At 38.9% G+C, this 16,061-nt stretch overlaps 1 protein-coding gene across 1 annotated transcript in view; it reads right to left on the reverse strand.

Moving 5' to 3' along the window:
• LOC146698215 (exostosin-1b-like) overlaps positions 1-16,061 on the reverse strand; it is a 41,510-nt gene that overhangs the window by 12,088 nt on the left and 13,361 nt on the right. Inside the window, exon 2 of the mRNA XM_085473241.1 lies at positions 1,986-2,079. Within this exon, the coding sequence (XP_085329367.1) occupies positions 1,986-2,079 (94 nt within the window). The remainder of the gene's footprint in view (positions 1-1,985; positions 2,080-16,061) is intronic.

The raw sequence follows: 16,061 nt of genomic DNA on the forward strand, positions 1-16,061 counted from the left end.
GCTGTCACTACATGAGCCTGGCCATATCTGTACACCTAAAACACAGACAGATGGTGTGAATGAGATAATTACTGTGTTGGGGTTGAATTAGGGACACTTGTTGGATAATTGAGGAACATTAAATGCAGGGTAGCCATTCACATAAATGATTAGGCACATGTTTTCTGCCACACAAAAACAAAAGTGGAGGAAGATTTGAGTAGGTGGGGGTGGGGTGGGGGGTGTCACCTAAAGGAATGGAAAAAGCTGAACCAGATTAAAAAAAGAAAAAAGGAAAAAAAGAAACAAGATGGCAGAAAAAGCTGTGAGTCATACGCAACTAAAGTAAGACTAGCTGCACATTAACAAAATGACTGGCACTGGGTGAGAGAGCTACTAGGACTAAATAAGCACTTCACTTTTTGCACTCTCGAGTGCTGATGAGGAGCTTCATTGTTTGATCAGGTTTGGTGTTGACACACAACATTATTTCTTGAATCAGTTTAATCTATATTTGCTTAATATAAGAAAGACTGTAAAATGATGATGCCTTAATGATCTTAGCACCTTACAATTTCTGTGGGCTGGAAATCAGCTGAGATTTATTCATGTTCAAATTTTAAAGTGATTCCTTAAGAATAATCTGACTCTGTGTTTGTGTACCATGTTTACATATCTTTGTGCGGACCAAAAATTGGAATGTCAGTATACTTGTGGGGACCAACAGCTCTTGTAGGGACAAAATGCCCATCCCCACGAGCTTGAAGGCATTTTTCAGGCTCAAAATGTGGTTTTAGTGTCAGGGTTACAATTAGGTTATGGTTATTTTTACGCTAAGTGTTAGGGTTAGGCATTCATTTTTGATGGTTAGGGTAGGCTGCAAGGAAAGCATTATGTCAATTAGATGTCCTCACAAAGATATGAAAACAACTGTGTGTGTGTAAAATAGCTTCTTCAAGCAAAATTAAACATGATGTTGCATATGATTTGTATTTCCTGAACTATTGTACTATACAACCCCGTTTCCAAAAAAAAATTAAATATCAGTCTAAGTAGCAGACTGTTTTTAAATATAAGGCATTTAAAAACTATACATAACTGTAGGATGGCAGCATGCACCGCTCCAAACCCTGTCCAATATTAATGATGCCCTCACAGATGTGCAGAAGAAACAGCGTTCTTAAATTACTGGACCATTTTATCCATGAAGGGTGATGAAGACTACTTCCCTATTTCTGAAAGACTGCCTTCTCTGGGATCTACATTTGGTGAGATGCCACAGCGGCTCCATAGTGTAGTGATCACACATTTGTCTAACAAGGAAAAGATTCCTGATTCAATCCTAGGAAGAAGAAAAAAAACAAAACAAAAAAACAAAAACAGGGGCTGCATCAGGAGGAGCATCCGATATATAAGAAAAAAAACCCTCCCAAATCAAGGCATGCTACCAGCTGTGATGACTAAAGTGTAATATAGACTTTGTAAAGCCTATGACACAGAACATATTTATCCCTAAAGTTTTTTCACTTCTTTGTACATCCAATATCAGCATTCTCTCTCCAGGAATTTGCTGACATTTGTGAGTCCTTGTATTGACACTATGATTAATATTCCTTATACTGACGATGGTTGTTATTCTCTCACCGATTTAAAAACTATGGCAAAAAAGTATCTAGAAATGGGTGAGAGGAATCGACGGTAGTGAACAAGCCAATCACAATTGTTCCAGACTATGCTGACGCGATGTTTAGCTACATTTCCAGGGAGGTCATATTCGTAGAGTTACAGATGGGTTTACGGTTACAACATAGCTACTGCATAGATTCAGGGAGCAGCTGTTTCTTTTAGTTGTGAGACATCCCACTTAGTCTTTTTTTTTTTTTAACACTTGTTTTAGGATTACATTTTCACCACCCTAAAATATTGAATAAAATTCGCAATGAGCCTATATTCTAACAAAATACAGTCAGCAGTAAAAAGCAATATGTGCGTTTTTAATCACTGACCTGTAAAGCCTCTAAGAAGCGAAAGGAACCCAGCCGTCGTCCTCGAGGTACCAGACAGAATGTGGAGTTGTACAGCATTTCTCTGTAGTCATACCTGCAGAGCAAGAAATTAGAGAAATCAGCAACACATGTTCAGAAGATGAATTTAGGCAACCATACAGAAAACAGAGCTGTGTTTTTGTTTATTGATTAAAAAAAACTTATTAAAAAAAAAAAAAAAAAAAAAAGGACTTTAGGAAGAAAGCAAATGCAGAACCAATTTTATTTTTTTTACATGTGCAAAACACGTGTTACCTCTCTTTTTTGGATAAAGGAATACCTTGAAAGAACTAATACTATGAGGAAAAAGCCCATTCTCTGATCTTGACTTCTGTCCACTCACCTATAAACCCCTTTGCCCTTTCACCTGCACATCTAAACATCTCTCGTTCTTCCTCCATTCAATCTAAGCCTCAGTCAGCACTTGCTTGGATTAAGAAGCTGCTTGGAATTCCTTCAGTGTCATTATTATGTGCAAGAGAGTGAGTGTAAAAAGGAGCGGGTGTGTGTGTGTGTGTGTGTGTGTGTGTGTGTGTGTGTGTGTGTGTGTGTCTTGGCTAGTTGTGCATTCAGTTGAGTTTTATGAAGGATAACTGGAAGTGTAAATATTTTATTTCTCAGTATTATTTGCAAACAAGGACAAATGCAAATGTGTGCTACATTTAAAACAAGTTGTGGTTACATTTGAATGAGACTGCAAATAAGCAAAGGTGAGTCATCATTTGTGTTTGCCTACTGTGTATATCTACCTGGATGTCCACAGCCTCTCATTTACTGTGTGTGTGTGTGTGTGTGTGTGTGTGTGTGTGTGTGTGTGTGTGTGTGTGTGTGTGTGTGTGTGTGTGTACATAAATTATGCTTCGGGTTTCACTGCTGGGTGTTTCACCAAGTGTACTGGTAAGGCTCAATATTAAAAAGGCACGCTGCTCTGCAGACTTGATCCATGAACTGATTTACATCTAGTCTACAGGGCACTGCACAGTCAAGACACATCCCGGCATACTACTATGCACACTTGGTAAAAGTAACACACAGTAGTACACTGTACCTCCAGCTCTTCCTAAGCACTTTCATAACATAAAGCACAACACTTTTTCTTGCTATACCCAATATACAATCATCCAAACCGCATTCTTAGAAACACTAAAAATACCTCAAAGGGTGTCTAAGAAATATATACCTATGACCATAATACGACATTATTACACCACTATCAAGTCATTTACACAGCAATACAAGGGACATGCATTATAGTGACATAAAAGCAACAGCTAAGCTTGATGCTGTTGAGAATACACTTAATACATAATACACTATAAAACACAGAAATCCATTATCAACACTGGAATTATTAGTAGGTCAGAGCAACTAATGCTGCAGAGTAGGTAGCACAGATGTTGCTCTAATCTGTGCATCCATTATGAAATAGTGGACTTAATGAAAAGTGTGACTACATCACAGATGGATTGCAAGATGACAAACACACAGTCTAGCGAGAGTCATGATATTTAACCATTTTGCATGCCTATAAAATCAGAAATGTAGGTCTGCATCTGGGCCCGGCGGGGTGTAAGTTTTTCACATCCATCATCTTTTCTGTCCGTGCAAACTCAGGGAAGACCAGATGTTCCTCTCCCTGCATACCTCCATTCTTCCCTACTCTTCCAGATGGCTGCCTGCGGGGAGGAGCAGTCTCACAGTATGCTACCTCATGTCAGTGAGGACGTTAAGGATGAGTGTTCAAAAACATCTTCCTTTTGAACCAGCTCATGCCTCAGTGTTTTTCTTATATATTTCACAGTGCAATTGTAAGGCATGAAGAGGTTTAACAGACTGGTCTCAAACAGCATAGATGTCAGTGAGAAGCTCATTGCCCGCATCTCACAGCATTTAACTCTGCATGATATGAGGCAAATCCTGCCTTGTCCCATATTTCCACTATGCAGTTAGCTGCTGGTGAACAGAGCAGTTTCACAGTAGCAGATTGGCTGTAGGGATGAGCAAAAAAGAAACAAAAAATAACAACAACAAAAAACCCCACAATTTTTCCCTGTTTGCTTCTCTTTTTTGTACCTTTGAAAGAGAAAACTGTGCTAGTCTGTGCCATTTTTATGCATTCTGGTCATTGTACTCAAATGAATGAGTCCAATTCTTCCTTTTTTAAATCCATTTACTTTCATAATTCCTTCAACCCCTTTGTTAGGATGGGTGAGGGTGAGCTAATAACATGAAGTCAAACTACATTGCAAAACAATACAGCTTAGCCTAAACCCACACAGAGTTATAGTATGTATGTGGTAGACAGACACATTCAATTTGGACTGAACCTCGACCAGCTGGTCAGTCAGAGCGACCACACCGTTGACGTTTACTGACCACTGTGTTGTTCTTGGTTAGAAACAACCACCTTTTAGAAATGGTAGCTCCTTTTATATGACCAGTCTGTGTTGTCTATCTGTGAGTGACACAGGGAAGACGGGAGTGCAGACTAGTAAAAAGAAACCTTAAAGTCAGAATATATACTGATTTGTCAACCAGTATATTAGTTGTTAAGCTTACCAAAACCCCTCTACTTTCTTCCATAGTTCGTCAACATCGTTTCTCTTTTGTGTTTGTGCGTTTAACTAATTGCCATCTTTCACAGGTCACTGAACTCAGCTGGAAATTCCATCAGTAGGGACCAACCCCTATTGGCCTGCTATGCTATGCTGTGCGAATAAGCATCCTTGTATCACTTTTAAAGGAAAATAAGTAACTGTATTTTTAAACGGCATACACTGGTTTACCAAGATACAGTGATGACAAGTGTTATGCAAGAAGAAAAGCAAATCTAGGACACACTGTACACAGATTCCAGTGAAAATATTATGAGGTGTTTGTTTACTTATGTGAAATCATTTTACATTAATATTTGAGGTTCAAGGCCAGAATGGCACATAAAGGTGGAATCCTGTTATTTGCCAATAATCAGTGCATAGTTTCAATTGACAGGAAGAAAGTAGACCAATCAAACCTCAGTTTAGGTGCAAACACTCTCCTCCATGTGCAAAAGAAGAGATGAGAGAAACGCACTAATGCGGCCTCATCATTTCGACACTTTACTTGATATTAATACATAACTAGTCCAGTTCTGACAAATGTCCAAACTTTCTCACTGAGGAAAACAAAAAGGAAAAAAGAAAAGGAAAAAGACTTGGCAGTAAAATGGCAAAACATCAGTTTCAATGCTGTGACCTTCTGTTATGCCTCTTTACATAAGTCTATTAATTTTTGAATATAATTTAAAAAATAATTTTTAGTATTAGAGGTAAGGAACAAGAATGATTCAGAAAGAGAAATGAATAACAAGAAGTGAGCTGGGTCAAGAATGAACATCAACCAGTCTCCTAGCAACCAGAACGGATGGTGTGAAAAAGAAATGCATAGCACACTTTGTCAAGTGCCGGAGGAGACTTGGAAGAAGAGCCAAAGTGTTTGTCTCCCATAATCCATGCAAGAGACCACACACATTATCCACATAACTCACAGAGAGGGCTGCAATCAAAAGAGCCATTGACGTGGCATTTCAATGTGCTGATATTGGTTCCACCAGCATGACTACCAGGAACTACAGAGCAGTTTCCTTTAATTTATGTAATTGTTGGTTCTCTTAATCCTCTACACAGTATACATTTACACAACAACAAATATTTGATTTCATGAATTTTCAGAAGAGGTATTGTTAGATTGATACAGATAGGTTAGGTGAAGCAGGATGAATTTACTCATAAAATAACCAAGGACCTTTTCATAGCTGGGCAACAACAAAATTTCTGTAACCTAGATTTTGGATATACTGAACCATCAGTTGGTTTAATTATGCCAAATTCAAAATAAATTTGGAAAGGAATGAATACATATCGAACTTCATTTGGTCATTTGGGTTTTTGGTTTGTTTGTTTTTTAAGCTTACAAACCAACAGAAGTGGGTTTTTATCTACTGGCAATGCCAAGATCAAGGCATGCCAATGACAAATGCCACTGTACATGCAGTAATTTGTTATATAAAGCAGAGAAAAAATTCTAAAGCATAGTAACAGTAGGGCAGTTATATATAACACTAGATCTGTGTACAATATGCTCTTTGATCAAACCAACTGCTGTCAGATGAGAACAGAAATTCTGAAGATTTTGGCAGAGCACCAGTTTTTATCTGCGTGACTTTGTTGTAGTATCTGTAAACTCTGGCTCAAGTTCTTAAAAAGAGAAAATCAGTAACAAGGTTCATCATCATCAATGATCTGATGGCCTGGGGCTAGTTTTAAAAAAATAAATTATATTGCTGGTCATGTTGGTTAACCAGCTTATTGCTCTTTTAGGATCAGTGATGGTGTTTCCACAAATTCATTCACCTGTAGCAAACTGACTAAAATGTATTTTCAGTCAGTTACAGTTAGCATTATCACATTATGGGCGATCATGGCTCAAAGAGTTGGCAGTTCGTCCTGTAACCGGAAGGTTGCCGGTTCGAGCCCCGGCTCGGACAGTCTCGGTCGTTGTTTCCTTGGGCAAGACACTTTACCTACCTCTTACTGGTGATGGCCAGAGGGGCGACAGTGCGATATGGCAGCCTCGCTTCTGTCAGTCTGCCCCAGGGCAGCTGTGGGTACAACTGTAGCTCGCCTCCACCAGTGTGTGAAAGTGAGAGGGAATGAATAGTGGAATTGTAAAGCGCTTTGAGGGCCCTGAAAAGCACTATATATATGCAATTATTAAAATGCCAAAAAAGCTTCATGCCTGTTGAGATCTTTAAATTTGAAAAAGAACGATCTAGCGTCTGTTTGTTTTATGTAGGGAAAGCATAAAGCATAACTGATTTAACCAGATGCTAAAATGAAACCCGTCTGCATACAAACTATTTATTTTGACACAGTCTTAGGAGCAGCTGATCATCGCACGACTTCCAGCAGTGACAGGGGTGAGTACTACTACTTCTATAGATTTATCTTAAACCTCTAGATATTTAGATACATTTCTCTGGATTAAACTAGCACTATACTAAGAAATTACATTTGCTTCTTTTTTCTTTCTTTTTTTAAACAAAAACTCCCATTTAATGGCCCAGGAGCCAGTGGGAGAAAGAACGTTAAAGTAGACATCGGTTAAAGTAGAAACTGATTTAACAATTGTCTCCACAACAAAGGAGAAATTGCATGAACTGAAACGAGAAGGGAGCTATACGACTGTGCTGCTCTCCCACCCCACAGTACCAATACTAACTTCATATCTAATTTTACGCCTTCTCTTTTCTGTCACAGTTGGACTAGGTTGATAGACATTTGGCTGTTGCCAGGACCATTTCTCTGAGCCCGAGGAATTTGAGCCTGAAAGGCAATGAGTGAAAGTGAGTGTCATCAGAAGATAAAGGAAAAGAAGGATAAACTGCAGCTGACAACTGAACACTAGATCCAAGCCCCGCACAGCCAGAGCCACCCATGGCAAGACTGTCACAGACAAACACATAAAGCCTAATTTTAAGATCAACACACATCGGAGCAACTTCAATAGTTGAACAAATGGACCATCTTAGACTCCGCTGTTTTGTTTCTTGACAAGACTGCACACGAGGAAGTAGACGTGTACACCACACAGTGATGGGCCTAAGAGGGGAACACTTTTGGAGAAATTGAGAGAAAAAAACCCCAAAAAAAAACAAACACTCACTCTTATTGAAAGACTTGCATCTAATGTAATATGAATTTACATATAGTGATTTTTCGTGTATGGGAAAAATCATTAACTGACCGTTTATCTCTACAAAGCATTCAAACAGATGCTTTGAATATGGGACTAATAGCATCAAACTTGCATGAGGGTATTTTGCAGTCTATATACTGGAATCTGTGGTAGCATGTCTTCAAGATTTTATTAGAGCTTGGAAAAAACTTGCACACCAACCAAAGCAAGACTGAGCCTACACAAATTTATTCTGTGTTTATATATCTGAATATTAGTTAAACTGTGAAATCCATTCCAGTAATGCAACACAACCAAGAACTTCAACACTAGGGGACACACAAGTTATTGGCCAGAATAACTAAAGAGAACAACTTAAAGCTTAAAATACTCCATTGGCCTGAGGATGAAACATGACTGATTAATGTCTAAGACTGTTATGAATGAGATTCCCTGCACTATCTTGCATTTAATAGGGTAGTTAATCTTGACCGTTTTTAGCTGCAGCCATGATAAATGAGAAACTTTTTTTGAAGCATTGGTGCCTCGAGCAAGGATGGGGACCTAATACTGGGTCCACGGAAAAAAGAAGAATCGGACGGCAATAGAGCTTCAGGGGTAAAGGAAAAAAAATCTAATTGAAATAAACTACACATTTACAATGTCACCTAGACTTGGCTGTGCTAGACTTTCTTTCACCGAAAGTCTAACACAACTGTTTCCCACATCAGCACAGTAATTTACGTTATGGGAAATGATCATTTATTTTTAATAAGAAAACAGGATTGCATAAACATATTGTAGGTAGCTGGATTGCTGAATGTATTTTTTCCATTGAAAAATTTATGGTTGTTACACTTTATTAGACAAGAGGACAGTTTTCCAGCGGTACAAGAATTACCATTGGTGCTTAATGGAGTTTAACAAGGACTGTGTGCTCAAGCCCGAGTCAATGGAGCAGAGAGAATGTTAGAACCAATATGGCTTTTTCAAAAACAAAGCCTTTACTCATTTCCTCAAGGCGCCTTGGATTCACTCATCTTGCTCTGGTTAATGAGTTCAAGACAGCTTTATAAAAAATTTACAGACACACAGAGGGGGGTCTAAAGCTCCACCACATTACATGACCTCAGGTTAATTTACCCAATTACTATGCTTTGAGTCTTCTATCACTCTTCTTTTTCTTGTGCCCCTTCTCAGTCTCTATCCATCTTAAGCCCTCACTAAACAGGAAAACCTAAACACAAAAACCTTTGATCTGCTCAAATGCTGCTACGCACACCCGTAGGTTTGTACAATTACACTCAACATCCATGCACACTGACCAAATCAAACTGATTTTTTCAAAACATCCATCCAAATAAAAATGCTTGGATCTTAAAAGAGCTGCTGATTTATTTTGGCAAAAGCGTCTCCCACATCTCTAATCAGCCATCCATCAGCTTGACGAGGCTGATGAGTACGATGCTTTGAAGTGCTCTCTGGATACCATAACCAGAACAAGGGACTCTTGGAGATAATGAAATGACTGTTGTTAATGGAACAGCCATTAGTGCTGGAATGTCAGAACTGGCTTGTAAAGTCAGGCAACATAAAGATGTTGGATCAGTCGTTAGGGTCAAATTACTTGACTACAATGACCATGGAGGGTCTAACGTCTCTAGCAATAAGGATCACTGAGAGTAATATACATTTATGCTGGCTCTGGTGTGTATTTCCAAACATTAAATTAGACCTGAGTATTACAGTATAATCTTTAAGGACTTTTTTTATAGCCTGCACCAAGGTTGTTATCGTTAACGAAAACTAACGAAATAACGAAAACTAGAAGTGAAAAAACATTTTCGTTAACAGAAATAAAAATAAAAACAAAAAAAAGGAAAACTAACTAAAACTGTAATGAGTGTTCACAAAACTAACTAAAATTAACTGAATTTATAGCAAAAATGTGTCTAGTTTTCATTGATGTGTGCGTGTCATACAATAGTCAAGGGTGAAAATGAAGTTTAGTTTACAGATTTTTTTCTTGCTGTCTAATTATGCCAGCAGGTGGCCAGTACGTTAGTCGAGTCGTCTGTGTTGCTGCTCCGTCCACGCGCAGAATCATGTCAGGAAAAGTCGGGAGAAAGCGCCAGAGTCCAATTTGGGATTACTTTGAATATGACTGTGTTTTGGATAAAGCAAGTGTCTTGTAGTGGAAAGAGACAAATTATGAGGCATGATAGGTTTGTAGCTTGAACCTATTCGCTGGAACGTTGAGGACAATATAATTACACAGCAAGCAAGACCCGAAGTAGGCAAAGTTCTTCATGTTACTCATGCATGAGGGAGACCTGCCTGGAGCCAAGTGTCGTTCCACCACTTGACCTCCGTCAGACTCTCAGCCAGGTTCCCCATAGCACTCCTTTTATTGTGGTTACATGAATATGCATAGGGTCATTAGCATATAACATCTTACATAGGTATACATGTGAAAAAAGAATACTGTGTGTGTGTGTGTGCGTGTGTGTGCGTGTGTGTGATTTGTGTGAGGTCAAGATGTGACCCTGTGAAGAGTCTAGCGGGTCCATCTGAACAAAAGGCTCTTATACTTAAAGAGATATACGTGTGTTTGCTATACCATATATCAACAAGAGAAGATACGACCTCTCCTAGGAGGTGTGTAATCTATACCAGAACACTCTGTAGAGGAGTGAACGCACTCCCCTCTTCATGCTACACAGAGTTGTTACAGACCTCCTAGGATGAGACATTCTTTCAATCTACAAATGATTATACACCTCTAAGCATATATGGTTAAATATTTCTAAGCATAAATGACAATCAACAATACAAAATCTAACAAGGGACATTTCTAAAGGGAAAAAAAAAAATCCCACAAACCTTAAAGTGCACTTGAAAAGCTCACACAAGGAGGCTAACCTAGCTTACCTTGAGAAGGTAAGGGAGCACACTCAACCCTCATCCCCAGAAAACAGAAGCTAACCCCAGGCAAGGCAGCGTGATGCATCCCGAGACAACAGGACGGGGATACAACTGTGTGAGTCAACTGCCTTCAAAAAGTTTATCAATTCACTTGAACCAAAATTACGAACACCTGGTGCTGCGAGAGTTAATAGTCTCATTGGGGCCAAGATATACATTTTATAGTTGCCTGGTATCAGTGGTTGTTCATCTGCCTTTATTTATTTATTTAAAGAACCCATAGGTGGGAATGTGAGTTGTCTGTCTCTGCGTGTTAGCCCTGCAACAGACAGGCGACCTGTCCAGGGTTAGCGTATGGTAGCTGGAATAGCAACATACCCAAGGATAAGCAGAAGAGCATGACTAATATGATGGAACTGGGATTTTGTTAGACTTAATTATTGCAAACACAACTAAAACTATAACTGAAACTAATCAAAACTAAACTGAAACTAAGGATTTTCAAAAAATAAAAACTAAACTAGCAAACAATTGGTAAATACTAATTAAAACTGATATAAAATTGAAAATCAGAAGTCAAAGCTAAATAAAAATAAAAACTAATGAAAATTGCAAAACTATTAAAACCCTGGCCTGCACTAAGAGATAAAGAGTATTTCTTGATCTTAATAAGCACTTGCACTTTAAGCTGAGAAGCTTACTGATCAACTAATAACATGGCTTTGGTAAAAGCCAAAGCAAGACATCCACAGAGCTTTAAGTGTGTCCCATTAAGAACAAATGTGGAAGTTGAACAGATTAATCTAAGCAGCCTCCATGCTTCAAGGAAGGGTGTCAAACAGCCAGCAACAGGCATGTGTAGGACACAAAGCCTATCTGGTGGTGCAGGAACAGGAGCTGTTCTGCAAGAGAGATAAGTCCAGGTCAGGAATGTCTCTGTTCCTGGGCCAAGTAGAGAGGATGGCTGCAAGAAGAGATGGAAGTGCAAGAGGGCAGATAATGATGGAGAGGGGGATTGAATGACACAGAGGTGGAGGGAGGGGACGAAGGAAACAGGAAAACACACACAGGGTGATGAATGGATAGGAACTGAGAGGGGAAGGAGGGGAGAGAGGAAGAGTGATGAAAGATGGGATTATGTGAGGAAAGAGTAGAATAACATATGCAAAGATGGATATGAAGAACAATGGAAGAGAGCATAATAAGTGACTAAAAGTAGGTTGAAATTAAGTGATTATATTTGATTTAATGTGTTTAAATCTATCAGTACATTGACTACATTTTATCTACATTTTGTTAAGGATGGAAATGGTCTTAAATTCATAGGCAGCCGGTCCCTTTACTAGTACAGCTGCCAAGATAATAGCCATGACAGGGAGAAGAGGGATTGGTAATGCCAATCTTAATTCAGACTATGGAATGATATGAACCAACTATGAGATCAATGCACCGTCAAATGGACTTGTGGGCTGTGTCTGATCTGAGCCAACATTCATCACGCTGAGAGAGGGATTTAGATAAAGCCTGGATGCTGAGACTGAGGAGTTTGTTTTTGAAACATTCTTTATTTGTTTGTGTGTGGGTGTGATTTTGGACAATATCTGAGGGGTAAGGCAAGAGCTGAAACACAGGGCCATGTATGTAGGTGTGTGCATGTATGAATGTGTATGGGCATGACTTATTTATTTTAGGGCAAAAGTGTATGCTTTAAGACACAGAAACAGACATTTCTTGCAGCTTTTCATTATGCTAATGTGTGAGTGTGCTGTGATTATTTGTGAGTATTATGTGAAAATGCATAGTTTTGGGGGATTGGAACCCCAGGAGTGCAATCAACAGTATCCACAGGAAGCATTTCTTTAAAAGTAGAAATAGCGCTATTGAAAAGTGTTCAACCCACCTGAATACCTCAGAAACAGATATCTCAAAATTTAACTACAAATAAAACAGAAGGGGACAGGCACTACTAAACCTAAGTGAGAAAACAAATTTAATTTTGGTGACACAATCAAAGAAAAAAAGAGAAAGGAGTTTTTTTTATCCAATCTGCTGATGGCATCCAGCCTCAAACGCTCGCTAGGTAAAGAATGGCTGAGTGTGTGAAGCCAGTGTCAAGTAATCAGAAGAGCAGCTTCATTCTGCTGCTGAGAGTGTAAATTAGCATCTCACCAAGTCGAGCCGCCAAAAAAATCCCACCAAGTGTAAACACAGTCTTTTAGCTCTCAAGAGGGAAAAGATGATTACCTCACAATTACGAGACCACAGTGCAAAGAGAAGCCCCATTGCCTCAGTGACAGAAAGAGAGATTACAGGGTGGCGGTAGTACTAATGATGATGGGTAAAGTGAAAAATACTGCAGTTTATCCCAGGGGACACATAAAATTGCAGCAACTAGCTGAAATTTCTGGCACTTGGCTAGCACACTGGCAACGCTCTTCAAACTGAAACATGAAGAAGAGCTGGTTGCGAGTCTGCTGCCAAATCGAACGGTTTCTTTTTCTAAGGGTTTCTTTTTCTGTGAGGTGACACTGTACCACAGACTCATTAAATGTACAAACATGCAAATTTTGTGAGGGTTTTTTTTTTTTTAACAAACTTACATTTAAAACAGGAACTGAGTCATTTAAAGTCCTCTTTTGTTTTGTTTTTTTGTTTAATGGTTTTTTTATAACAACAACAAAAAAATCAGGACTATTTTAAACGGTTGGATTCACAAATTTTACTGATGCAATAATAGTAAAAGCAGAAAGTTCATTGTGTCATTAGGAGTATGACCTGCAGAGACTTTGACTTAGCAGGAAAGTAAAGAAATAAACATACATTTGACAGTACTAACATCCAGCTGCTCTCTGAAAAATGAACGACAGGAATCCATTGGGAATTGCTCAAAACTTCAGATCAGAATCAAATAATTTACAACAGCAGGCAGCAGTGGAGTTTGCAGAAAGCAAAGCACAGATGGGCTTTGAGGTGGACGAGAGAGAGAGAGCACATATCTGAACCCCAGTACAGCAGCAGCTTCAGCAAACATTAGAGGGGGGGGATAGCTGCATTTCATTTCCATTTCTGCTTCTTTTCCTCCATGCACCAAACCTTTTAGAACCAAGCTGGTTTGACAGCACTCCGTACTTTCTACCATGCTGGGATGACGCTCTCTCCCCTACTCCTAGGATTAGGTCACTACTCAAATCCTCATTACTAATTTGGTTAGTACTATTTTTTTTATTAGACCTACAACCAACTGACAGATAGTTATTCTGCTGGAGAAACTGTGGGGAAAACATGGCAGATCATTTTCATATATTTTGGAAATGCCCAATAATCCAACCATACTGGAGTGAAGTGGTCAAATCAATTTACTTGGTGACTAGTCTCAAATTAAATTTGGATTTCTGTACTGTGTGTTTGGGCAATATCCCATCAGCAGCCTCCTTAAAGGACAAATATTTGATAAACATCCTGTTGGGAGTGGGCAAAAAAGCGCTTACCAGGAGGTGGCTGGAGAAAGAGCCCCCCAACAAAGAAAGATTGGATAGGAATAATGGAGGAAATATATAGAATGGAAAAACGTACTTTTTTTTTTGAACCTCAAAATGGACCAATTTCATAAAAACTGGAGAAAGTGGGAGAGATTTGTTGAAGGTGGTAATGTGGGATGATGGGTGGCGGGTTATATAACCAGAGCTTCACTAAGTATTTTCACGCCACTACTGGAAGAAGGAAGGCCTGCTAAGGACGTGGTCACTGTTTTTTAGAAGGCAGCTGATAAAAGAGACTGGAAATACCCTTCCGAATATCATCAGGGATGGACTGTAAAGTGCTGCGTGGACAGTAGCAAAAACCTGACGACATGGGACCTGTAAAGAGGTGGAGGGGAGCTCCCCCAGACCGGGCAGATCTGAGGGTTTCACTGTGCCATTATGTTATTGTCAGTGCGCATTATGTTTGTTTGTTTGGTTGTTTTTTGCTGTTTTTGTGTTTTTTCATGTGGATGACTGTCATAATTACAAAACTTTCAATAAAAAAAACAAACAAAAAAAAACAACCTACAACCAGTATGCAAGCTCAAGTGTTTTCATACACTGAGGTAAAACTGAAGGATTATGAGCGTTATTCACAAATCTATAGTGCAAAGTTAAGAGCTTAACATTAGCTGGCATGTTTTCTATCAAATATCCTAAAAACAATTATTTATGTACCTTTAAAGGAAACAAGAAAATAAACCAAAATTACGACGTGACACACATTTAAGGTTCAAACGGTGGTCAAAAATGAGCACAAGGTGAGCTAACAAGGTTTGTAATTACCATGAGTCACTTAAACTACTGTCACAACATGTTATACTCAGCACCTTTTATTTAATAAGACAAGGCTAGAAATACCTAAATCCTCATTACTGTTTTAGCAACATTACACACAATGACAATTTAGCCTGTTTTTTGGGAGGAAAATGCACAATGCACACAAAGTCTGATGCAGCTGATTTCCTGTACATACTTGCAGACACACTTGCCCAGAACAAAGCTTCATCATCTGTTAATGAATTCCATGGCCAGCAGTGTTTGCTGGTGCAAGCAGGTAATTAGTTTAAACAGCGGGAAAGATCAAAGACAACGCTTCCTGTCTCGCTCCCTGGTTATGACCTCGCAGGGGAAAGTCACAGATTTCACAAGCAAGAGAGAAAGAAAATGTGTGCAGCTCAGCATACAGAACCAAAATCAGAGTCATCATTTTGGTCTCAATCATAGCAAAATATCCTCTTTTGTTGTAATACACAAAGTGTTTTGTTTTGTTTTTTTTTTAAAACTGTACCCTTGAGTCGCTATCAGCAAACTATGCTTTTAATCTTGCTAAAGGTTGATACGATTTACGTGATTTTTAAGTCTAAAAGGCACTTAATCTGTTAAGAATTTCAACAAAGGACGAGTAGAATAGGGCCATCATTCCACTGAAGAGTATCACTTACTCTGGGTTATCATCAGGTGTGCTACAAGTTCCCCTTTCTCTCACCGTGCCAAGCTACGGCCCTTATCTGACAAAATGGAGTCCAGAGAGGACAGCGAGAGATAGCATATCTCTGCGTGTTTGTGTGCCACTTGTATCTGATGATCCAAGTCACTCCTAGCAAAGCGCCACAACATGGTGGCTGTTGATTTTTCAATGCTGCCAATTTTTGGTTACATTTAAACAGCACAACATGGCCTCACATGGTGACAATGATCCACAGCCAAAGTACTTTTGAGAAAATACAAGGACAATGCCAATCATCATACTACGCCTGCCACTTCCCCCAAAACACACTTTTTAAAAAAAAAAAAAAATTATGAATCCTCTCCTCCCTTACAGAAATAACACAAACAGAAAAAAAACAAAATTTTATATATATATATATATATA

This window comes from Copadichromis virginalis, linkage group LG11, assembly GCF_057382275.1.
Source record: "Copadichromis virginalis isolate Kocher_CV1m ecotype Utaka linkage group LG11, C_Virginalis_male_GT1.1, whole genome shotgun sequence".
NCBI classification, from domain to species: Eukaryota; Metazoa; Chordata; class Actinopteri; order Cichliformes; family Cichlidae; genus Copadichromis; species Copadichromis virginalis.